The sequence below is a fragment of the Neomonachus schauinslandi genome, chromosome 4, assembly GCF_002201575.2.
Source record: "Neomonachus schauinslandi chromosome 4, ASM220157v2, whole genome shotgun sequence".
Lineage (NCBI taxonomy): Eukaryota > Metazoa > Chordata > Mammalia > Carnivora > Phocidae > Neomonachus > Neomonachus schauinslandi.
The window spans coordinates 41,662,235-41,687,682 of record NC_058406.1 but is presented as its reverse complement, the minus strand read 5'-3'; the positions used below and the strand labels follow the sequence as shown (position 1 = coordinate 41,687,682).

At 52.1% G+C, this 25,448-nt stretch overlaps 1 protein-coding gene across 2 annotated transcripts in view; it reads left to right on the top strand.

The window, feature by feature from the left end:
• Positions 1-1,632: 1,632 nt before the first annotated feature.
• The window catches only part of SLC1A7 (solute carrier family 1 member 7), a 43,040-nt gene continuing 19,224 nt past the window's right edge, over positions 1,633-25,448 (top strand). Inside the window, exons 1-3 of one of the 2 annotated variants that reach the window (XM_021683912.1) lie at positions 1,633-1,816; positions 6,717-6,796; positions 24,164-24,379. In XM_021683912.1, the coding sequence (XP_021539587.1) occupies positions 1,640-1,816; positions 6,717-6,796; positions 24,164-24,379 (473 nt within the window). In that variant the 5' untranslated portion in view covers positions 1,633-1,639. The remainder of the gene's footprint in view (positions 1,817-6,716; positions 6,797-24,163; positions 24,380-25,448) is intronic. The other variant, XM_021683913.1, reaches the window with a different exon arrangement.

Here is a 25,448-nt window from a genome sequence, read left to right as displayed (position 1 = left end):
GAACTAAGGGGTCCTTAGAAAGCATTCAGCCCCTTTCTTTCTTTCTTTCTTTTTTTTTTTTTTTGGAGACTTTTTATTAATTCTTTTTTTCACTAGGCTCCATGCCCAACGTGAAGCTCAAACTCACAACCCTGAGATCAAGAGTCACATGCTCTACTGCCTGAGCCAGCCAGGCCCCGCCTCCCCTTCTCTCATTCGACGAAGGGCAAGACTGAGGTCCAGAGAAGGCGAGGTCACAGAGCTGGTTAAGTTGGGACCAACACCAAAGGGTCCCCGCCCAGTCGGAAGCTCTGTGCATAGCTTAGGGCCTGCACCCAGCGCCCTCTGCCTGGACCGGCAGTTCCTTGGCCCCGTCCTCTCCATCTTCCTCCTTCTCCCCTATGTCAGGGAAGGCAGTCACCGTGCACAACCCCCCCTACCACAGACTGCGCTCCCTGCTGCCGCCTGACTGCCCCTAAGGAGATTACAGACTCCCAGGGAAACAGACTAGAGTTAATTCCCTCTAGCTTTAAAGGCCAGGCCAGGCCACAAGAAAGAGCAAAAAGAAAACCTTTCTCAAAAAATTGCTAAATGTGGATGATGATCCTCACAGTCCTTTCCCTGTTGGGCCTGATGCGGTCCAGCACTGCTTTCACAAATAATCTCAGGATGGGATGCTGCACCAGCCCCAACAAAGTAGACACTATTATTATGTTTGTCTTATGGATGGGGAAACTGAGGCACTGCGTGCTTATATGGCTTGCCCAGCGTCACGCAGCTGGTCAGTGGCAGAGCAGGGACTTGAATAGTCCCTTGGTTGTGTCATTTTTAAAAATAATAGGCCCTGAGAGCCTACAGGGTTCCCAGCTTCAGGCTTGAAGCAACCATGAGGGATACACGTCACAGTGAATGGCAGGCCCCAAGCCTGAACCCAGCTCCACTGGACTCAGATCCTACATGCTCCACAATACTGCTAAGCACTTTCGAAGCCATCTCTCTGCTCCTGGGGTACCAATCAAACCAACACAGGCCTGAATTCCACTCCACTACTGTGAGCTCCGTGACCATGACCAAGGGGCTCTGACTCCTGGGGTCTCAATCTCCCTTTCAGTAAAATGAATGTTGGAATTTTAGGGTTGTTGGGATGACCCCTATGACTCACACAGGTCAAGCAGGTGAACAGGCCTGGCACACAGCGTATACCCCTTGCCTCAGTTTCCTCATCTGTAAAATGATACTCATAGTACTCACTTGTCAGAATTGATATTAGGATTAAATGCCTTGATGCAAGTAAGCAATGTGCTTCTAGAACAGCACCTGGTACACAGTAAATGCTTAATTTATGTTAGTGACTGCTAGTATCTTATTGCTTTGCCACAGTTCTTTCTGGAATAAAGCGGGGGTAAAAATCAAACCAACCAAGCAAGTCTCTGGGCCCCTCCCGTTTGAGAGGTGCACTTGGCTTTGAGGTCCAAATCCCCAGACCACATGGCCTGCTCTAATTTCCCAGGCCCTAATCTGTTTCTGGCTCCTAATGATGCAGCTGGTAATAGGATTGTGGCTTCCCTCTGGGGCAGCCATGCAGGCCATGTGCCCACCTGCCTGCTGAGCAGCCAGACCCCCTGGCTGGGACCCTGTGCCCTCAGCTGGCCTCACGTGCATGGAATGGTGCTGTGCCCCGTGCCGGCAGGCTGGGCTCACCATGGTGCCAGGTGCCATCCTGGCACGAGGGAAGGACGTGTGCAAGCGAAATGGACTGCTCATCCTGTCTGTGTTGTCTGTCACCGTGGGCTGCCTTCTCGGCTTCTTCCTGAGGACCCGTCGCCTCTCACCACAGGTCAGCCATCCAGAGCTTCTCGGGGGTCCCCGTCGAGGAGGGGTATGTGGGCCTGAGGGATCTGGGAATTTATCTCACTCCATGGCTCCCTGGTGACATGATAGTGGGGGAGTCCCTTGGCCTCTCTGGGTTTCAGTCTTCTCATCTGTAGCATGGGTGTGATGAAACCCTGCAGAACTAGAGTGACAGCCAGTAAAATGGCAGAGGAAGTGGTTACAGATGGCATCACCAGGTGAGCGAGAGGCCAGGGCATCTCATTAGAACAAGCACAAGGTGAAGAGGACGGGAGCAGGAAGAAGGGGCTCAGGCATCAGAGAACACCTCCCAGAGCAGCTCAGATGACAAAAGACCCAGGAAGGGTATTCCGGGCAGAGGTAACAGCTGGAGCGAGACCCAGGGCCATAAAATACTTGGGCGTGTGTGGAGCAGACTGTTCACAGCAGCTGGGATGTAGCCCGTGAGGCAGGGGCTGGAGCCCCAGGGGCCCTCGGGGGCCTGGCCCGCCGCGAGCCACTTTGGGCAGGGGAGCGAAATGGTCAGATCTCAACTCGGAGAGATCACTCTGGTGCTGAGTGCAGGATGAGGGAGTGGTGGGACAGGCAGGGGACCAGGTGAGGAGGTGGTGACAGGGGTGAGACCTGACAGCAGGATGAACAGGGCCCATGTGAGAACTGTTTCCAGAAAAGGAACCCTCTGGACATGGTGGCAGATTGGGTGCAGGGCTGGGAAGCAGGGCCGGCCCCTGGCGTTCTGGCCTGTGTAACTACAAGGGTGGCAATGCCTTGCCTGGGCAAGGGCCCCTGTCCCTCTCAGCACCCATCTCCCACAGGACAGGGAGGGACACTCCCACGGCACTGGAGAAAACATGATTCTGACCCTTGTTAAAACAGTAAGGGAGACTTTGTTCAGGACTACTGGGATAGGTGTCAAGACCATGGGAACAGGGGAGAGAGATCAGGCTCATGTCCAAACACAACAAAGACAGCTGGGGACTTAGAGACAATGAACATAGTGAGGGGGCCAACTGAGAGAACATTGCTAAGAGGAGACGTGGAGGGTAGAGGGATTCTTGCTGAAGGTAGAGAGGGGGCATTCTCACTAACCTGACGTGGCAGGATTTTTGCTATAATTGGGCCAGGCAGGCCGAAGACAAGGCCCAAGGATGAGGCCTGGCCGAAAAGAGAGCCCCGATTAGCTAGTCTCATGTTTGTTCGAGGAGAGTCTTTGTCAATGGGCTCCTGGAAGATCCCCTATTTCACAAAATTCCTCTTCCTGCAGCTCACCAACACCTAATATGATCTACACCTGGGGCTCAAGCATCATATTTCATCTTCCATGAAAAGGGAGACACCCCCTCCCTGAGAACTGAGCCCCTATTACAAGGGTAACACTGTTAAGCCACTCTCAGCTATTAAGGGAGAGACTTGGACTCTGGAGGCAGCAGAACCTTGAACTTTGACTCTACTCGGAAACGGCTGTGTGGCCCTTGGCAAAATCCTATCTCCTCTCTGGACCTCGTTTTCCTTATCTGGAGTGGGGGGGCACTATATGTCTATTAGAACTGTCGTGAGAATAAACAAGGACTCATCAGTGCCAGGCATACAGTGGCGCTGAGTGGCTGGTACTTCACTCCTCCCTCCCTCATCTGCCTGTCCAAGTCCTAACTGTGTCGAGAGCCATCTCATATTCCATATCTTACAAAAATTCTTCCAGACCTGCCCCCACTTGAAATAATCCTCTGCTCCCCCGCTCACCCCACACTCAGCCTTCCCCTGTAGCCAGCTGCCGACTGTCCTGCTTCTGAGGCTTTTGTGCAGGTGTCTGGAGCTCCCAGCAGATTTTGACTTGCTGAACATCACATGGGCTTTCATGAGCCAAAATGTGAGTCTAGCTCAGGGCTTGTCACAGAGAGAACCCTCACCTCTTTGCTGAATTAAATGGGCAACGGCACAATCTGCAATCTTTCTTTAATTTCCCTGAGCAACAAAAAATATATTTCCTGCCGGAAGATTATTTTGTGAAAACAAATTGGAATCCTTATTATTAAAAGCCAAGCTCATCTGGGGCCTCCTTTGCCAAAGCTGCCTGCCCCATCTGCTTGGAAATGCAAATGTGTTCTGGTCTGGATTAACCTGCCAGATAAACCTAAGAAAAGGATGTGGAGTCTGATCAGTGATTTGGCAGGAATTGGCTTTCTCAGCATCTTACTTTGAAATCCAGGGGTTGTTTCTATGATCTCTGCCTGTGACTCAGAAATTAAACCCTCCTTATTTTGTAAGCTTATGCAACAGGCACAATTTGTAAACAATTTGCAAAATGGAAGCATGTCCTCCTTGTGAAAAGAACTTACAAGATCGCAGATTTTATCTTTGGAAATAGTATCTCATGTAAAAACATAGATCATTTTGAAGGGTCCCTGGGTGGCTCAAGTGTCCAACTCTTGATTTCGGCTCAGGTCATAATCTTGGGGTTCTAAGATCGAGCCCCATGTGGGGCTATGCACTGGGCGTGGAACCTGCTTGGGATTCTCTCTTTCCCTCTCCCCCTGCCCCTTCCCCTGCCGCGCACATGTGTGTATGCTCTCTCTCCCTCTCTAAAAACAAACAAATAAATAAAAATAGAGATCATTTTGAGAGCTTCAGTTAAACCATAGTGAATTTACAATTGCATCCATTTTCCTTTCCTTCTTGGAATTCCACTAAAACTATAGTAATGGAATTTTTTAAAGATATAGACTCCCAAGAGAATATAAAAGGAGACAATTGAGAAAAGTTGAGGGAATACCATAAATTAGGCAAAGATGGGAAGAAGATAGAGTTGAATGACCTCACTCAGCAGAGCACAGAAAGCTAAACCCTGTGTCTATAGAGGTAGATGCCATGTCAGTTTGGCTCGGAGAACTCCAGAAAGGTTCTGCACTTGAAAGTGCACAGAGCTGCAGGAGGCCAGGTGAAGCAAGGAGGTGAAATCAGAGACATTGGTTGGAATTTTGTAACTGGGGCACTTAGGCTGTCAGTCGCTTCCAGTTCCTGTAATCAGGGGACTCCTCATCCGCCCATCTCTACCGCCCTACCTGTGACTCACAGAGAAGCTTCACTTCGGGAAATTCGGTCCACCTGTGTGTACTGGGGGAGGGGAGGTGATGAGGCACATGCATCCCACAAATGAGTGGACATTTGCCTTCGAGTGTGGGATCCCCGTAAGACTGCTCTCAGCTGGGCTTAGGCACATCCTCACCCCCTAGTCGGAGGTGAGAAGAGACTTCTCACTGAGCCTCAGAGAAAAGATCTCCAAATCCTGCTATAAAGGCGATTCTTCCCCCATCCCATTTTATCCAGAGTAAACAAGTCAGACTGTCACCCATCACCTTCCTTGAGGAGCCATCACCTGACAAGTTCCACTCGCGCGCACACACAAGTTCAGGGCCTCACACTTACATCCAAGCAGAAAGCCAGAGTCAAAGCTTCTAACAGAGACAGGGACTAAACAAACGGAAAAGGGTCTCTAATGAAGCAGAGACAAAGTAGGAATTAGAAGAAAATTGTTTAAATCTTGTCTTAAGTTCTTCGGAGATGTGAGAGAAGATACAGTGACTGTAAGACAGAATAGGATGCAAAAAGAAGGAACAATCCGAGAACAAGAAAGAATTTTTGCAGGGCACCTGGGTGGCTCAGTTGTTAAGTGTCTGCCTTCGGCTCAGGTCATGGTCCCAGGGTCCTGGGATCAAGCCCTGCATCAGGCTCCTTGCTCCACAGGAAGCCTGCTTCTCCCTCTCCCACTCCCCCTGCTTGTGTTCCCTCTCTCGCTGTCAAAAAATAAATAAAATCTTAAAAAAAAAAAAGAAAGAAAAAAGAATTTTTGGAAATTAAAAATCGACGAGGCAAGATAAACATGTCAATAGCTAGGATAAAGTTGCAGAAATCTCCCAGAAAGTAAAACAAAACAAGATGAAAATAGAAGAAAATTAGAGGTGTCCAACATCCAACTCTCTAATAAGAGAGTTTTCGAGAGAGCTAACCGAAAAAATGGGGAGAAAATTTTCACAGGGCATGTAAGAAATTTTCTCAGAAGTGAAAAATACGCACAGCACTATGAATTTAAAAAAAAAAAAGAAAGAAGAAACTCTCATGCCGTGGTACATCACCATGAAAATTACAGAAAACTGGAAATTAACAGAAAATCCTTAAATGGTTCTGAGGGAATAAAACAAGTCTCCACCAAGGAATAGGAAGAATGGCTCCAAACATCATAAGCAACACCAGAATCTAGAAGACAAAGGGAAATACCTTTGAAAATTTAGAGGGAAAATTCTTTCAAACTAAGAATCTTATATATGGCCAGACTAATATCTGAGGTAAGGGTAGGATAAAGGCATTTTTGCTCATGTAAGGACTAAGTTTCTCTCCCATTCACCCTTATTTCATAAAGATTTTCTAGAGCATTGGAAATGATAGTAGAACAGGACAAGGGGGCCTGATTTCTGGTCCTGCACTGTCACTGCTAAGTCCTCTCCATCTCTTGACTCAGCTGGACTAGAAGATCTTTAAAATCCCTTCTCAGCACCAAAATTCTATGAGTTGGGGCTTTTCAAAGTATCAGACCATTAACCAAGTGTTTAGCTTTGGTGGAAGGAAGGAAGGAAGGAAGGAAGGGAGGAAGGGAGGAAGAGAAAGATGGTTGCAAGTACAAAAACTTAACTTGGATGATGGCCACAGAGCTAGTTCCGGGGGCGTCAAGATTAGAACCCAAGTCTGTTTGGCTCCAAAGCCGGTGCTTCCTCCGTGGCCTCTGCCGTCCGCGTGGTACACAGGAGCGTGCGGGTGGAACGGTGTTTGAAGACTGTGAACAACTGTCAAGTCGGTACCACCTGCTATAATCCCCGCTCTTGCTGTATTTTCAGGAAATTAATTACTTCCAGTTTCCTGGGGAGCTCTTGATGAGGATGTTGAAGATGCTGATCCTACCACTGGTGGTCTCCAGGTGAGGGAGGGGCACATGTTTGGCTGGGAGGGGAGGGGGTTCTGTACGAATTCGGTAGGTGCTACACTCCTGCTGTGGGCAGCTGGCCTGTGGCCACAGGCCTGGGGAATAGCATGCCATGGGGTCTCTGTGGTCACTGGGTTGTGGCATGGGCTGCTGGAGCCTTGGGCTTCAGTGGCACCACTGATTTCCAGCCCATTCAAGGGACTTTTTCGTGACTTGAACAAGTGATTTGGTGTCAGGGGACGTGACCTGACTCCCAGGTAACTCAGGGCCAGGGAGGTCAGGGATGGCTTCCCAGAGGAGAGGCTCTTTATGGTGAATGCTGCAGGGCATGAGGAAAAGACAACTTTGGAGATACTCATGAGATGATATCCTGGCTCAGCTGTGCAACCTTGGACAGGCGCCCAGACTCCTCTGAGCTTCAGCTTCCTCATCTGCAAAATGAGAATAATAACACCTACAATAACGGATTGTTGCAAGGACTGCCCGAGGCTATACGTATTTGCATGCGCTAGATGTTTGGGAGGGGCTGGGTTCTTGCTCAAGCATGAAAGACCTTGTATGCCCGGCTAAAGAATTCACACTTACTCACTGGGGGAGGGCCACTGGAAATCACTGGAGATACCTGTCCCCTAACACTGACATGCTGGGTGACCTAGAGCCAACCCCTGCCCCTCTCTGTGTAATGAGCTGGCCCCTCCAGGTGGTATCTGAGAGCCTTCTTTGCTCTGAGGCTGTGGGTTTGGAATCCTCACCTCCCAGGACTTCTGTGCAGGGAGGGACATGGACACACCTCTGAGTCCTGTGTGTATGTTGGTGGGGGGTAGTGGCTCTGTCCCCTGGGGCAGGGTCATCGGCTTCCCCAGCCTCAGCTCCTCCCCCCCTTCCCTCCAGGGCAGGGAGGCCAGTGAATGGTACCCTCTGCCCTCCACCCCCAGTTCATCTTCCTGCAGGTAGCATTTAGGTCTCTCAGGACTCAGCCCCCCAAGGATCTTGCTGAAACGCTGCCTCCCTCCCTCCAAAATCTTTCCCTGACTCCTCAACCCACTCTAGTTGTCTCCTCTTTATGCATCTTTTGAGTCATTCACTGAGTCAGTGAATCAGTGAAAGTCACCAGTAGCTTGCATGTTGCTAAATCCAAAGAACACTCAGTTCCTGCTCTCCATGACCTCTCTCTCCATAGCAGCTGATGCACTTGACAGAGCAGCTGATGCCCCTTTCCCTCTTGAATTCCTCCTCAGAGCTGTTGTCTGTTCTCTGTCCCTCCGTCCCAGTCTCTCTTCCTCTACTTCTCAGGACTTCTCTCGTCCATCCTCGTGGCTTTGATGTACCACCTGCAAGCCCGGCACTCCCAAGTACTCCCAGGCCTCTCGTCTGACCCCCACACTCAAACTACCTATTCGACATCTCCCCTGGATGCTTAACACGTGTCTCAAATTCAGTGCAACAGCTTGAGATTTTACCCCACAAACCAGTTCCTTCCCCTTATTTCTGCTGGTCCATAAATGGCGGCTCCATCCACCCAGTTCTTCAAGCCCCCTTGCTAATTATTCCCTTCCCACTCCCACCGTCAGCCAGTCCATCAGTGACTGCGGCCGGTTCTTCCTCCCAAACCCAACCCAGCTTCCCCCCCGCCGACCCAGGTCCAGACTCCACGGTCCCCTCACTGGCCTCCTTGCTTCTGTTCCTGTTCCCCTCCCACCCGTTCTCCACCTTGTGGTCAGAACCACCTCCTGAAAAGCCATCTGGGCTTGCTATCCATTAACCTAAAACCCACCCATGGCTGCCTCAGCATTTCAAACAAACCCTTCCACCCTTCCCCTGATCTCGGAGGCCCTGCCTGATCCTCCCCTACCTGCACCCCACTTCAAGGCCCCACTCACTCCAGTCCCACAGGCCTTGTAGACCAGACCAACCCTGCCCCATCTCAGGGTCTCCACACAGGCTGTTCCTTTTGCCTGCAACACACTTCCCCGCACTCTACAGCTCTTCCTCCTCCTCTTCCTTTAGATCTCCACCTGCACATCACTGCCTTAGAACGGCCCGCCTCACCCGTCCCTCCCCTCTCCCCCCAGCACCAGCTTCGCTCTGCCTCACCAAGCCCTGCTCCTTTCCCTGCTCAGCACTGACCATACGCTGTCATCCTGTTTGGACTCACTTGGCCCCTTGTTTCTTTAACTCCCATAGGACCGCAAATGCGGTAAAGGCAGAGATACTACTCTGCGGAGGTTCCACTCTCCACCTAGCCAAGTGCCTGGCACACAGTAGGTACTCCTTAATGCCTGTCAGGTGAGTTAGCGAAGGAGCCCAACAATCATGCCCCGTGCTCTCGGGGCACTTGGCCCTGTCATGCGCGCTGCAGATACAGAGACGCCTAAGGGTCAGGCCCCGAGGAGCTCACAGGCTGTGAGGGAGACGGAGAGAAAACACAAGGTTACAGGACAGCTAAACAAGTATGTTGGCGGAGGAAGCACAGGACTCTTTTTTTTTTTTCTTCTCCTTATGATATAAAGCATGGGACTCCTGTCAGGCAGCTTTCCCAACCTTGACCTCTAACCATCCTTACTTCCCCGGGCGTCGCCTCTTATTCAGAATCCAAACACCTCAGGGGCAGGGGCCAGGCCCTTGCACGGACCTGGAGTCACACAGACCTGGGGTCCTGCCCTGGCCCTGCCATTGCCTGGCTGTGTGACCTTGGGCAAGTCATTTAACTTTTAAAAAGTCCTAGAGTCAGGGGTGCCTGGGTGGCTCAGTCAGTTGAGCGTCTGACTCTTGATCTTAGCTCAGGTCTTGATCCCGGGGTCATGGGTTCAAGCCCCACGGTGGGCTCCACACTGTGTGTAGACACTACTTTTTTTTTTTTTTTTAGATTTTATTTATTTATTTGAGAGAGAGAGAGAGAGAGAGAGAAACAGCATGAGAGGGGAGAGGGTCAGAGGGAGAAGCAGGCTCCCCACTGAGCTGGGAGCCCGATGTGGGACTCAATCCCAGGACTCTGGGATCATGACCTGAGCCGAAGGCAGTCGCTTAACCAACTGAGCCACCCAGGAGCCCTGGGTATGGAAACTACTTAAAAAAAAAAGCCCTGTAGTCAGATTCAGAGGCCTGGGTCCCCGACCTGCTTCCTCCACAAATTATCATGTGATCTTAGGTAAGGCACCCGCACTCTGGGCCTTGGTTTACCCAGCTTACCTAGTGACTAAGGGCCTGTCCACCTCTCCGAATCCTGGCTCTCAGAGGCCCAGTCTTTCTCCACTAGATGAAAGTGCGTTCTCTGCGCTGGGAACGGAATGTTGTATTAACTTGAGAAAAGCCAGTGTGTGTTCACACATTTCCTTTGTTTATTATACAGTTTGGGCTGGTGCAGAGCGGCTGTACCACTGAAAAATGGAAGTGCTTTCAGTTTCCTACTCAGGGAGAATTAAATGTTCTCGGGGGGAAAATGACACATTTCTGAGCCCCAAACCCTGCATCCCTGAACTCATCTTCTTTTGGCTTCAACTGGTCTGTAATCCATCCATCCATCAGGCGCCCACAGTCCCCTGAGCTCTTGCTCCTGGCCAGTTCAGGGCTGGTGATCCCTGTCCTCAAGGGGCAGCCACCCTGGTGTGGGGGGTCATCACTTAGGATGGAGCAAAATCACCAGAGCTGCTTTGACCACTCAGATGTCAGGCTTCACACCGGGCTTACTAAACCAGAACTGCCAAAGGGGCCCAAGTAGGGGATGGTTTAAAAGTTCCACAAGTGTTTGAATGGTTAAGCAAAACAAAAAAAACCCTCAGTTCATAGTCCTGCATCTTCCCGTTCTTAGGCCTCTTTTCTCTAGAATCCACTCCAAGCCAGCACCTAGCCTGAGCCCCCTCAGCTGAGTGCATCCTCCCGTTGGCCAGTTGTAGCTTCATGATTCAGTGAGGGTGGGGAGCCCCAGGTACTGGCTGGCTTGGCTGAGAATCTGCAGGAAACTCCAGGGGAGGAGCTGGGGCTTTGGAGTCATGCACTGGAGGTGTGAACCTAATCAAGTCTCTCAGCTTCTGAGCCTTAGTGACCTTCCCTATAAAATGGGAAAAACACCCACTTCCCTTCTGAGAATGAAATAAGATAATGTCCTTGGAGCACCCAGCAAAGCTCCTGATATATGATGAATGTCGCCTGTTTTTTTCTGACTCATGAGAGCTTCACCAGGTTTCTCCAAGGCCCAGAGAGGTTTCATGAAACCCTCCACCTCGGTTCTGCTGTCTGCAGGCAACCCCTTTGGGTGACCTCTTCCACCCACTGCTTACTCGTCACTTCCTCTGGGAAGCCTCTCTGGGCTCAGGCACACTTGGGAACACGGATACAGACCTGCACCCCCGTGTTCGTGGCAGCCTTCGCAGGCGCATGGACTAGGTACCACGCATGTCCACGTGACACACACGTGTTGCCCTTGCCCAGAGCCATTCCGTGTGCCATGGCTGTCGCTGTCACCTCACCCTCCAGGAATTCTTAGTGCCTCTTGCTTTCCTCTGCCCTCACACTCCTGCAACTAGTCAGGGGACAGACAGCCTTTGCCAGTCTTCCATTCACACGCAGATCCCTTGCTTCAAACAGCACACAAATTTAGCAATTTCACTGACAGTTGGGAGTCAAGATCACAGGGACGGATTATATTGAGGAGTGTAAGCCCTTCAGCCATCTCTGGGTTCCCTCTCTCTCTGTATATTAGTTATCTATTACTCTGGAACAAATTACCACAAACTTAGCCATTAATTATCTACCTCTTTCCATGGGTCAGAAGCCCAGGCACAGCTTAGTTGGATCCTCTGCTTGGGGTCTCATGAGGCTGCAGTCGAAGCGTACGTTTAGCTGTGTTCTCATCTGAAGGCTTGGCCAGGGAAACATCTATTTCCAAGCTCATCTGGGTCGTTGGCAGAAGTCATTTCCTTGTGGCTGTATGTCTGAGGGTCCAGCTTCTTAACAGCTATCAGTTGAAGGCCAGCCTCAGGTCCTAGAGGCTATCAGCGGTTCCCTGACTTCTGGCTCTCTCCAAAGGCGACTCCCAACATGGCTTTTGGCTTCATCAGGGCCAAGAGAAGGATCCCTCACTCTCCAGACTTCTGAGACAGTCTTATATAACATAATCATGGGAGTGACATCCCATCACCTTTGCCATATCCTATTAGTTAGAAGTCACAGACCCCATCTACACTTAGGGAGGGAGATTATCCAAGGGTGTGGATCACTGGGGGTCAACATAGGGTGTATCCACCTCTTTCCTTCTCTCTCCCCACCTTCCTTCTCTTTACCACTATTTTAAGACCAGCCAGAAATCCTGTCCTCCTTGTCTTTCAAAAGTCACCTCCACTCCTGCCCCGTTCCTGTGGGGCGGGGTGGGGGGGTGTGGAGGTGCTGCTCAGCTTCTGGTCCACGTGGCTCATCAAGGAATTTCTTCTAAACAAGGACAACTCTCTTATCATAAAAAATTCTGAAGAATATGAATTCCTCTATCCCTTTTACAGGAACATCGCAGGGCCTGCTCTACAGTAGGTGCCTAATAAATGCATATTACATGAGTAAAGAGCAGTGGAAGGGCAGCTGAGGCAGAATTCAGGGACGGTTCATGACCGACATTTGAACTGACCCTTGGAGAGGATGATTCAGAGTTGCCTTTTAAAGACGTTTTTGTACTTTAAAAAATTCTATAATTATAAACCCTTTAGAGAATCCAGAAAAAAGATCCTCCTATCATCCCAGAATCCTAATTCTGCCACTGTGATCTTTTCCCCTATAAATGGTTGCTCTAACTTTTTTAGTAGTGAATCACCAGGCCCAGGGTGTGGTCCTTGGCTGACTGGTTCAGAAGCTCATCCTCATCTGAGCCCCGGAGCTGGTGAGACCAGTCCTCCGATGCTGGCAAGAGGCAACGAAATACACGAAATGCCGATGTATTCATTCACAGAGATAACCCCAGTTGCCAAGGAGGTCAGGTGCACGCAGTCTCTGGCCGGAGCATTTCTCCCTGTAGGCTCGCCACTCGGGGAACCCACTGGGTCAATGTTTGCTGGCAGGACGATCTAGTTTTTTAATTGTATGGCCAGTGTGACGCCGGGTCTGCCATTTGAGTTAACTTCTGGGTCAACCTGGTGGAGTCCCATCATATATGCATTTAACTCAAGCAAATTCAATGACATATGCTGTGGGAAACCGAGAAAAAGAGTTTAAAGGAGGCAGGAGGCTGCCCCCATTCAGAGAGCTGTGCTCCTGATGAGCGTACCATGCGAGAGGTGGGTGCGCTTCACCCTAAGCCAGTCTCAGTTCCCACGTGCCTCTCAAAGCGTGAGCATTTCCCTGAAGCAGTTGTGATCAGCTGGTGTTCACCTAAACAAACAGCAGCCCATAACATAACAATAAAAAAAATTAAAAAAAAAAAAGAAACAGCAGCCCATTTCCCAAGAAAACCGTCTTGAGTGAACTTACATGGAATTATACCTCCTCAACTTTATGGGCAACTTAAGGGATCTCCGGGGCAAATTTAATTCTCCTTGGCTTTTGTTCTCCGTACTGACTTCAGAACTGAATGTGCCGAATAAGGGCCTGCTCCTCTGTACAGCAGGGAGCCTAACGTCTTCCTCTTGAGGTTTATACCCCAGTGGCCAAAGTCAGCTTATTTCCTTTAGGGGAAGCTTCCAGCCAGGTAGCTGGAACTGGAGGATTTGATCTTGCCACTAGCCCTGTTGCTCTGGTTCCTTCCACATGGTGTTGCTGTCGAACACAGGCCCTGCATGGTCTGGTTCACATCAGCACCCTGCCCCCTTCAGGTGTGTGTCCCTGCTCTGGCTCCTAGATCCCCCAAGTGCCTGGTCATTGTTCTCAAAGCAGCCTCAGTCATGCCCTGAGTTTGGCTCCTTGGGATTGAGCCCTGATCCCTTTTCCCTCCTGTTGGGTTAGCCCTGGGGCCTTTTAGCGCCAGCAGATCTTGGTCATAGGTACCCTAGTATACCCTGACCCTAACTTCAAATGGCAGGGAGCAGGGTGTGGGATCTTAGTCTCTTTTCTCCCAGAAGGCCCCTGAGCCTCTCATGCAAACTGAGGCACTTTTCATAACTCTGCATGCAGATCTTAAGGTCTCAAGGTCTTAAGGTGTGTCCATCAAACCACAGAAGTCTCTCCTTTCCCCTGGACTAAGGTGCTTCTTACCTTGTATTTGCCATTTGAAAATGTTTTCTTTTTTTTTTTAAGATTTTATTTATTTGAGAAAGAGAGTGAGTGAGAGAGAGCACAAGCAGGGGGAGCAGCAAAGGGAGAGGGAGAAGCAGTCTCCCTGCTGAGCAGGAAGCCGGATGCAGGGTGCGATCCCAGGACCCCAGAATGATGACCTGAGCCGAAGGCAGACACTTAACTGACTGAGCCACCCAGGTGCCCTTGAAATTGTTTTCTAAAAATGAAATTGGTTGCAAGGAAACGAGCTATCTCTACCTATGAACACAGAAGCCTCAGACAAAATTTAGAAAATTCTGCCTCCCGGTACATTGGTGCAAGAATAGTCAGATGGTTAGGACCTGCCACAGCACTGTCATGTCCTTGAACTGGCCTCCCATGGGTGGTGCTTAGGTGGGTCCTGAGCGCTTTGCCGCTCTCCGCTCTCTTCTCTGTGCCCCTCTGCGGACAGAGCCGTGCTAATCATTCCTCTTCCACTAGAAAAGTCAATCTTTGGAGCCTTGGGGTCCTTCCTTTCCCATTTTCTCTGTTATAGCACCTGTCACTATTCGATCCCTTTTGCTTTTTAATTTATAGTTTACCCCAAAGGGTACTGGCAACTTCCTGTTCCTTTAAGTTCTCAGAGGAGATGTCACTGTTACTTCCACAAAAATAAGTCTATGTGTTTCTTTTTTTCTTTTTCATTCAATGTGATGTCATAAGAATTGTCCACACTGCACCCTTGTCTCCATAATCTTGTTTTCATCTTCCACTTGGGCCAGAGCAGAGTTTGCGAAACCCTTTTCCTTTCACTCGACACTTAGGATGCTGCTGGATGTCCTTTTGGGGCATCACTGTGTCCCACGACTCTGGAGTTACCTCAAGTTCTGTTATTTACCACATTCTTGGCTTCAGCCATAAAAGAGACACAATGCCGTCAGCCAACTGACAAAGCCGTAGCCAGCAGGTGCTTTCTTATTTTTATTTTTTGGTGGCCCATCAAGGCCCCAAATGGGCTGGAGTTTGCTTCTGAGCTTGGGAAGTCAACTGCGCCTTGTTTTCACACATCCCCAGACAAGTGACACCAGGAAGCAGGGGTGGGTGGGACCAACATCTGGATCCAGCAAGGGCCTCTAATTCTCCACTTGTTCTTTGCCAAACCCTCCTCTCCCCTCATTCTTCAGTTTCTTAAACCAGCCATCATTCAAGGGAAACTGAATCCATGTGTTTGTGATTCACTGATGCTGAACATGGCAGAATATTTTGTAAGCTTCACATCACAGCAAAGAAATCCAAGTGCGTGTGTGGGTTTGTGCGGGACTGTGTGGTGTGTATTTTCACCTGTGTGTATGGTGTGTACGTCTGCGCGTGCATATGCATTCCTGTGTGTGTGTTGTTTTCCTTTCTGTTTCTTGTAAGAATTTTCAACTGATTTTTCTTAGAATCAGGAAATCATGTTTGGCCAAAGAAACCTAACACTCCCTTCCCCCGCCTCCTGAGGAACTCCAGCTTGGCAGAAAACACCCAAACACCCACGTTCTGACTTATTGGAGACGGTCCTGGGCTGCACAGCCGTTGAGTCTGGTTCGGGAGCCAGTGTGCAGGGGGCAGCCGCCCCGGGCTCCCCAGCCCACCGTGAGTGGGAGGGAGGCAGGAGGAAGGAGCAGCCTGTGCTCTCGCTCTGCCCCTCACGCCATGGGGCGACTTCTCTTAGCAAAGCTCTGCTGACCTCTCTGATGGGAGCCCTGGGATCTGTCCTTGGCCCTCTTGCCCAGTCAGCTGACCGCCTTACTCATCAGGAGGGGGAACATGGCCCAGCTGTGGGCTGCGGGTGGGGTCAGACCTTCAGCCTGGTGACTCTGAAAACCTCCCGTTTTATCAACCGATCACAGGCTCCCATGCTCTTTCCCCTGTCCAGGTAGAGAATTCCTATTCATCCTGCAAGGATCCATTCAGCAGCCACCTCCTCCGGGAAGCCTAGATTCCCAGGCCGGGCTAGACCCTCTTCTGGCCTCTCCCAATCACAGCCATGACCCAGGGTTCCGTGTTGTCCAGTACAGGCCTCTCCACCAACTGGCTGGAGCTCCTTGAGGACCACGAGCCCATCTCATTCCCTCCTGGGACCCACAGCACCCAGAGCAAGTGTTCAGCATGGGGCAAGATGGGAACATACTGGAGTTTGGGGAGGTGGGGGAGGTTCTGAAAAGCTCCCACTGCCCTTCTCTGTGGAGACCACTGCCCTGGAGGGTCTCTTTTGACCTGGAGAAAGCCTCCCTTGGGCAGCCCAGCCTGAGCCCTCGGTGGAGAGACACCAGGAGCCCAGCTGGCAGAGGGAGAGGAGCAGAAGACCTATGTTCCCTTCTACCCTGGGGCAGGGGGTGGTTTTTCCTTCCTCTGGAGCAGGGCTCCTAACCATGGCATGGTGGCACTGGTCATAACCAGGCATCCCAAGGACGTTGTTCCTCATGGTAGAGAGGACAGTCTGCAACTGTAGACCAGAGTGGTCCTCCGTGGGAACACTCTGGCTCCCTCACACCTGACATTCTTTGCTTTGTGGGAAAGAAAGGAGTAGGAGTTCAGCTCTCATGGAGTTAGGACCTGGACAGGACCCTTATTACACATGGGCACACAGCCTTCCTGGTGGAGAGTGGTTGACTGTGAGCTCTGAGGGAGCTTTAGTTCCCCAACCTTTTACTTTCGATTCCATTCAAGCTTGTTATTTGCAGATTATTTGTGAGCTTGTTATTTGCGAGCCCCAATTAAGCACTGTTCTGGTGCCCAGGGGTCTGGCTGGGAAAGAGGGACCTTCAGAGGGCAGCTGGGGATGACAAGACAGCAGTGTCCTGCTAGACCCATGCCTGGCTCTGTACCCGCCCTCCACCCAGCCGTCCTCCTTTCCCATCCTACCTCTGCACTCTGAGCCCCACAACATCTAAAGTGGAACCAAAGAGCTTTGGTCTATGTAGCTCCAGAGGGCAGGGCTGGGCCCAGAATGGGGAGTTCTCTTCCCTGAATGTGGATTTCATTCTGGCACTGGGAAGGACTTTCTAATGAGCATAGCTAGCCCATATGGAGGGGCTGACGTAAGGTAGTGAGTTCTCTGCCCTCTCAAGTGTGCAAGCAGAGGCAGTAGAGAAATGTGTGCCCTGGGTAAGGGGTACTGGGACCTGACTTGAGCCAAATAGGAGTCTGGGCATCCTGCCTCAGGTCTTAGAAAGAGTTGGCTTGAGGATGGGGGTGTGGCAGAGCCATCTGGGAAGAGTAACTCGGTGCCAACGTGGTACTTGCTGTCAGCTGCTGGGCCTGTCATCTGCTCCGGGGAAAAAGCAAGCCGTGATGCTTGGAAGGGCTGAAGGGATTCTCATGGACCCCCAGATGCCTCCTTCCAGCTGCCTTTCTAGTGGACTCCCTGCAGCTGCATCCCGGGACCAGCTTGGGGGAACTTCCCTGACTGCGTCAGCCAAGGCCAGAGCCCAAGGACTTGGCCATGAGGCTCAGGGCTCCTTCCTGTCTCAGACATCCTAGCGCCAAGATGTTTTGACTATGGGTGTTGTCATGCTAGTAGACCAGGGTTTGAAGCTACCTATCGGGTGGCCTTAGCAATTGCTTGCACACTTACAGTGACTGGGAGTTCACTACTTCTCAAGGTGGTCCCTTCCAGGGCAGAAAGTTATACCTGGTGCTGAGCTGAGATCTCCTTCCCTGTGGCTTGCCCCACCAATCCCAGCATTCCCCAGGTTTGCTCTGCTCCCCGCTCTACAGCCCCCGCCCCCTCAGCTACTTCCCCAGGCCCGCATCTCTGTCACCACCACCTACCTCAGCTGCAAGACACACACCTCCCTCCCCCATCCTTTTCCCAGTGGGTCTCAATGTCAGGGTGGGTCCATGGCCTCCTTGACAAGCTCCCAGGCTTCCGGCCCCACAGGCAGTGGGCCCACCGGCCCTTCAGCAGCCCTATTCCTTACGTGACTCAGCAAGCTGGCAGCAAGCCAACCCCAAAGTTCCCCTTCCCACATGCTGCTGCTATGGCTCGGCCCCCACCCCCACCCCAGAGTCTCTCCTCTCCCCAGTTGTGGAAGCCTGGTCTGGCCCAACCTATGTCCGTGCTCAGTTTTATCGTGTCAGAATTGGCCTGTGGTCCCAGCCTGCTGGGGTCTGCGTCGTCCCAACTTCCTCATCCCACACATTAGCTGTTCCTCCCAGCTTCCTGTCCTCTGCAAATCCGATCCACATGCCGTCAGCGACCTTGGCCAAGCCATTGATAAAAATGACCAGGAAGGGGAGGCTGAAAGAAGAGGCCTGAATCACACCTCCAGGGACCCTCTCAGATTCTCTTCACCCAGGAGAGGGCCCTACCTGAGACAGTCACACCAAAAAGTCCCTGTCTGTTCCCAAAAGTTCCGGTGCCAACTGTCTCAACGTCACACAGATACACAGTGCCAGGGGTAGTCCCCTAAACCTGGTGAGGGGACCAGAGCTGGTCTAGGGGACTTGCTCTCATAGAACCCACAATGGGTGCTTATGGTCATCAAAGCTGACCTTTTAACAATCTCGTCTAGAATGGCACCTTGGCTTAACATCACACACTCCACAAACCTGCACCCAGACCAGGCCCTGGGCTCTGAGGACCTGGAGCTGAGCCAGATCCAGCCCTTCCCTGGAGGAGCTCAGTCTGCTGGGGCAGGCAGTCTCAGAAGAGACCATGACATCGTAGAGCGAATGCTAATAACTGGAATGTATTGAATATTTATGATGTACCAGAGACTGTGCTAAATCTAGATTAACCCTCACCACCAACCATCATTACCTCCATTTTATCCTCCTGTGGAAACTGAGGCACACAGAGGTTTGGGAACTTGACGAGGGCTCCCCTATTGAGGAATACGTGTAGGAGCAGGTAGGAGCTGCCTTGCCTAGCCAGGTGGGCCCAGAGGGGCCTTCCGAGGGACGTGGTGCCTCAGTGGAGACTGGACAGATGAGCAGCAGTAGGAGGGGACAGGGAAGGGAAGCAGGAAGGGCGGGGGCAAGGGGACTGGGTTCCTTTGGAATTCCCTGCTTCACCAGCACTCATTCCCTGCCAGCTTCCCAGTTGGGCCCTGGAGATTCAGAGGGGGGCATACCAGCAGAGTGCCCTCTAACTAACTGGGAAGCACAGGGTTCCCTCGGGCGAAGGGTAACATGGCACCTCAAGGTAGGTTTCCCAGAAGAGAGGACATCTAGGCTGGCCGTGGAAAGGGCAAGTGGAAATGAGTGGGGTTGGGGAAATGTGTGTGGGGAGGAGGGTGGGGAGATAGAAAGTTCCAGGCTGAAGGAATAACCGTGCAAAGGTGGTTCACGGAGCAGCATAGAGACCAGGGTGGCTGGAGCGCGTGGGTGAGGAGCTGGAGACTGAGTCAGGCCACAGGACCCAAGGCCACGGAGGAGTGTGCAAAGTTCTGAGGGCAGTGGGGAGCCGCCGAGGACTTCAAATGGGGTGGGGGTGGGGGGCGGCCAACAGTCCAGGTACTCTGTCCACTGTCCCCAGTGCAGTGCACGGCAGCAATGGTGCCTCCCGAGGTTAGGTGGGCATGATACCCACCTCAGCGGCTGGTGTTAGAACCAGTGACGGGTCAGTAAACAGCCTCTTTCACCCTCCATGAGGAGCCCGGCAGCTGCTGCTTCCCTTCCCCCACCCCTGCACGTGGAGCAGTTACCAGACTGAAACAGGCTGGGCCTTTGAGCCCAGCCTGCTCCCCAATCACTGCAATCTCTTGATCCACAATCCCTGGGCTCTGGGTGGTGGCCATATGGCTCAGGAGGGAGTCCCAGAGCTCTCAGCTCCCTGAGGCTCTTCCCCAGGGCCCTGAAGGACCGCGGGGGCTCCAAGGAGCACCCAGCCAGAGACTGGGAGTAGGTGAGGCAAGGTTACCTATTCTCTCCTCACCATAAATTACGTGCCAGTAGGGGCACTGGAGGGCATCCTCACAGAACCTCCCACTCAGTCTAGAAGCCTTGATCTAGCATCTGAACAGGTGGCTGGCCATCCAGGCTCCACTTGGATACCTCCAAAGATGGGGAGCTCACCACCACAAATCCATCATGGGACAAGTCATCAACTCTGAGTTGAACTATAGAGGTATGACATGGACTCTATGACATTAGAATCATGGTCAGCCAAACTAGAAGACACTTTTCTTCCACAGGAGTTAAAGCAGCTCCCTATTGTGGAGAGGCACTGGGATCAGGGGAAGCCCCACAGGGTTCTGAATCAGAAACCCCTGTTCCAGTCTTGACTCCACAGCTTCCCAGCTGGGTGGCTTAGCCAATTATTTCCCCCTCCCTGAGATCTATTTTCCTTCTCTGTAACTTCAGCTGCATAGTCCAATAAGGCAGCCACTAGTCATAAGTGGGTTACTGAACCCTCAAAATGTGGCTAGTGCAGCTGAGGAACTTAACTTTTTTAAGAAATTATTTTAAATTAAAAATTTAACACCAGAAGCAGTATAAACATTTTTATATTGATTATGTATTGAAATGATAATATTTTGGATAGACCGGGTTAAAGTATTAAAATGAATTTCACAAAAAAATGAATTTCACTTATTTTTTTCACTTTTTACAATGGGACCACTAGGAAATTTAAAATTTTACATTTGTGGCCTAGCTTGTAATTCCGTAGGGCAGTGCCGACTTAGAATGTTTTTTAAGGATCAAATGAGGTGGATGTTCAGGTGTTTGGGGACATTTAAGGTCCAGATTATGGTTTCTGTGGCTGCCAGGTACTCAAGGGATTGTGTTTTCCATCACACGAGCAAGACATGCTCATTCTAGAAATAACAGAGAACGTGGATAAACAGTACAACAGAATGAAAATCACCCATAATCCCACCACCCAAAGATAGCTACTGTAAACTCTCTCTTGCTAGTGTTTTTTTCTGTGCATATCCACGTGAGTCCTTGCAAGCCACCCTACCCCAGCTTACAGGTTCTCAGAAAGGTCACTTTAACAGCTTGGCCCAAAAGTATGGGACCTCGAGGAGCCCCCACTTGTCAAAGGCGGGACCTTGAACTTGCTTTCTTGTTACCATGAGTCCCTGGAGTGGCCCATGCGCACGTGGGGCCCAGGCTTTCCTCGTACTGAGCTCCCAGTCTTCTTGGCCTCCGCCAACGCCCGCGGTCACCAACCTGGCTGCTCCGTCATCAGCCGTTGCCAGCGGCTCCCTCCCCGCGAGCTCCCGCCTTCGCTACTCACCTCCCTCTCCAGCCAGTAGGAAAACCCTTCCCATTTTGGAGCCTCCACAGGGGAACTGCTTGGAGCCCAGGTGATGGAATTCTTTCCATGTTTTCCATCAGCCCTCTCCTTTCCAGAGCCCCTGAGTCCAGGGCCTCTCTTGCTGTATCTAGAACCTACACTCCCTCCCTTCCCACATCCTGGTCAGTCCCTGAGTGGGAACCACCTCTGTGTTAGACCTCTTCTTCTTCGGGTCGCCTTCGGAGGGGCCCTTTGTCCCTTTCTGCAATGTGTTACGGACACGCTTCTCGAGCACAATCCCTCAAGCATGTCTGCGCAGGTGCATCTGGACTGCAAACCTGGAGAAGGGTCTCTGTCACAGGAGGCTCTAGGGCTCCCTGCAGAGCTACGGACTAGCTCGGACCTTGCTTTCTCCACCTAACCTTCAATAGGAACATCTTTCCAATGACACCATTGCTTCTAATGGTTGCTCAGAACGCCACTGTGTGGGTATGCTATAATTTTTAATCTCATTCTGCATTGACGAACTAGGGGCCTGAGTCCCGGTCTAATTCTGCATTGACATTCTTAGGTCCGTCCTAGATGTTTGCTCTCACAAATACCACTTTAGGGTCCCTCCCAGTACACTTCACTTAGATGTTCTCAAATCTGACGAGTTCTCCCTTTTCAGACAGCCAGCCAATTCTGTGGGATGAATTGTACTGGACCCCACTTTTCCCCCTGTCCCCCTTGGCCTGGCACTCAAGGCCACCCCCACTCCTGAGCACAGTCTGTCTGTCCCCCATATCACCGTTCCTCGAATTTGACCTAAGCTCTGATCACACTGTGCCCACACTTGCCAGCCTCCCTGTTGGCTACTGCTGTCTCATTGCCTGGGATATCTGCTCCATCTCCAAATCCTCCTCATCCTCCCAAGAACCACTCATATGCCCCCTCCTCCAGGAAGCCCTTCCTGACTCTCCTAGCTAGAAGTGACCCCTCCCTCCTCTGAGTAAAGAGAGCATCTCCTTGTCCTCTTGCCTATGAGACTAATGCAGCCACCCTGGCTCCTGGTTCCTTGAGTCCACTTGTCCTGGAGTGTCTCACTCTGTCTCCTTCCTGCCCTCCTGCCACACCAGGAGCAGCTTGAGGCTGGGGAGAGATTCTGATTTCTTTCTGTGGACACAGGGCATGGCACGGAGTGGGCATGCACTAAAGGTTTGAATAAATACATGAAGGGAAGAGGACAGGCCTGGAGTTGGGGCCTGTGTTCTGGTCCAGCTGCTGCTAGTGTTGTGTGTGACCTCAGGCAGGTCGTCCTCTCAGGGCCCCTGCTTCCCTGTGAGCTGAAGCAGTTGGACTTCGCTGTAGGGATTTCTGTTGCGGTCAGCAGGCTGTTTGGCCCTCGGCTGATGTGCTGGCCCCAGGCTGGGGATAATCTCTCTGGTGCATAATAATTGCAGGGCAGCCCCCCATTTCCCTTACCTGCACAATCCCATTATGAGCCCTTCAGGATTTATGTCTGAGACCCACCGTAAGCCCATCACTAACATATGGCATACTGGCAGACAAGGGATGAACAGAGATTGTAAATATTCATTCATTCATTCCTTCATTCAGCAAGCTGCTACCAAGCTACACTCAGCTGGGTCGCGTGCCTGACTCTGTGGACCCATCACTGAACAGACCCAGACCCCGGCCCAGTCCCGGAGGAACTTCCAGTAAACAGTCAGCAACTCAGTGAGGTGGGGGCTGGGGCAAAGGACAGCACAGGGCCTGTGGAAGCCCAGAGAAGGAGCCTTTGCCCCAGCCAGTGGTCAGGGAAGGCTTCCTGGAGGAGGGGACCCTTCAACTGTGTCTTAACAGAGCAAGGAAGCGCAGGGCACTCATGCAGCAGCTACAGCCTGAAGTGGGGAGAAGCTTACAGTGCTCAGCTTGATGCTGGGTGCCGCTTGAGTGTAGTCTAATGATAAGAGGAGCAGGATGGGGAGGGATTATCCACTCTTGTTTACATGATCAACACCAGACAAATACTTCCTTTATCTGAAAGAATGAAAGGGCTTTGGGGAAAAATCCTTTTGGCAGCAAAGCAAAGCACAAGCATCTCCTTAACTAATCTCTCAACCCCACCCCACCAACAGCCAAGAGAAGAGTAACTCTGAGCTGACCTGCACAGGTAGGCCCAGAGCCCAGGGCAAGGCAGGGTCAGGAGCCACGGGGAGAGAGAGACCCACAAGCCCCCTCAACACAACCTCCCAAGACGATGACGAAGGGGAATCTGGGCTCAGGTGGTAACCTAAGATGGCCATAGGGTGGCACCTCTCCAAGAAACCACGGCCCCATTTCAGAGATGGGATCCTGAGGCCCAAAGATGTCCCACAAGCAGTGGGCAGAGCCAGGACTAGGACCCAGCCTAGGCTCTAACTCACTCCCATCATTAGTTCATTCAGCAAGCCTGCAGTAACCCCCTGCCTGATAGCAGCCCTGAGAGCTCACACTCCACACGCACTGGGGACCCACAGAGAAGTCACACCTGCCCCTCTCCTCTCAGGTCCTCAGTCTGATGAAAGAGACAGACAGGGATAGCCAGGGTCATGACAGAGGCCAAGGACTGTCCCTGGGGAGAGGCAGGTAGTCCAAGATGTCACCAAAGTGGTGACATTGCACTTGGTCTTACCTAGTGAGTAGCACTTTGGCCGAGTGGAGGAACCTGGTAATGACACCAGACAAAGGAAACAGCACTGGCAAGGGCCTGGAGGCATGCAAGGGTGTGGCGGCTGCCCCCCGGGCGTGGACCAGAGAACAGAGCAACAAACCAGGCTAGAGGGACCACAGGACTGGATTGCTGGGGGGGGGGGGGGGGACATGCCCGCATGGTCCCTCCAGCTCTGTGAGGGTGCTGGGCACAGCCAGGAGGGGTGTGAGTGGGTCCGCCTGAGTGGCCCCCCACCCCCAGACCCTGACCCACATCGCTCTCCCAGCTTGATGTCCGGCCTCGCTTCCCTGGATGCCAAGACCTCCAGCCGCCTGGGCATCCTCACCGTGGCGTACTACCTGTGGACCACCTTCATGGCAGTCATCGTGGGCATCATCATGGTCTCCATCATTCACCCAGGCGGGGTGGCCCAGAAGGAGACGACAGAGCAGAGCAGGAAGGCCATCATGAGCTCTGCCGATGCCCTGCTGGACCTCATCCGGTAACTCTCACCCTGACCCCCTGCTTGGGAACGCCATACCTGGGCTGGGGCCACTGGCTCCACAGGCCTGGCCCCCCATGTCTGCCAGAGGCTACATAGGGCACGGGGAGGGGGTGCCCAGGGTCTGCTCTTGGATTTCGTGTGGCCACAGAAGCCACACAAACAGCTCAGCCCCTGTGCAGCCCACTGGGTTAACACTGCACTGTGTGCGTCTGTCAGACTGGGAGCACCTTGAGGGCAGGACGGGGGTATGGGAGCCACGGCCCAGCACGCAGCCGGGCACCAGGGAGGTTATCAGTGGCTGTTTGCCGACTGAGCTTGCTTGTGTGCACCCAGCCTCTACTGAGGAAGGCCAGCAGTCACTCCCCTCACCACCTGTTCCTTCTTGGTCCTCTTCTTGCAGACAAGGGAGTGAGGCTCAAAGAGATGAAGTGACTTTTCCAGGGTCGTCCCGTGGGCAGGTCACGGAGCCAGGATTTTTGCCCGGTGGTGCCCCTGCCTGAGCCACGTGGACACTGCTAACCATGTGTGTCAGGGACCTGAGCCCTCCTCCCAGAAAGCGCTGTAGACCCAGCGATACATCCAAGTCCAAACCCCTTTCCCTAAGACTCCATGCAGGCCATGCACCTCCTCTCCATCACTCATTCACCCCTGCCAATGCCCGCCCTGTGCCAGGCACTCAAGCCTGGCCCTAGTTCCAGAGGAGAGAAAGGTTCACGAATAGACAGCAACAGCATGGGGGTGGGAGTCACGATGAGGGAGGCAGGGGCTGTAGGTGAGAGCGAAGAGCAGGCTCAGGGGAGGCAAAGGGAGGGATGAGTGGCAGGACCAGGGAGCCAGGAGCCCATTCTTCGTGAAGGCAAAGGTGTGCAAAGGTCCTGAGCTGAGAGGGAAAGTGTGGGGAGATGTCCTCACCTGCTCAGCGTGACTGGGGCACGGGGGGAGGTGGGGTTGGGGTGGGAACAGTCACTGCTGGAGAAGCAAAGGGGTCCTATCACGAAGGACAATGTAACCCAGGCTGAAAGCTGTGTTTTATCCTAAAGGCCATAGGAAATGGGCTTGAAACACA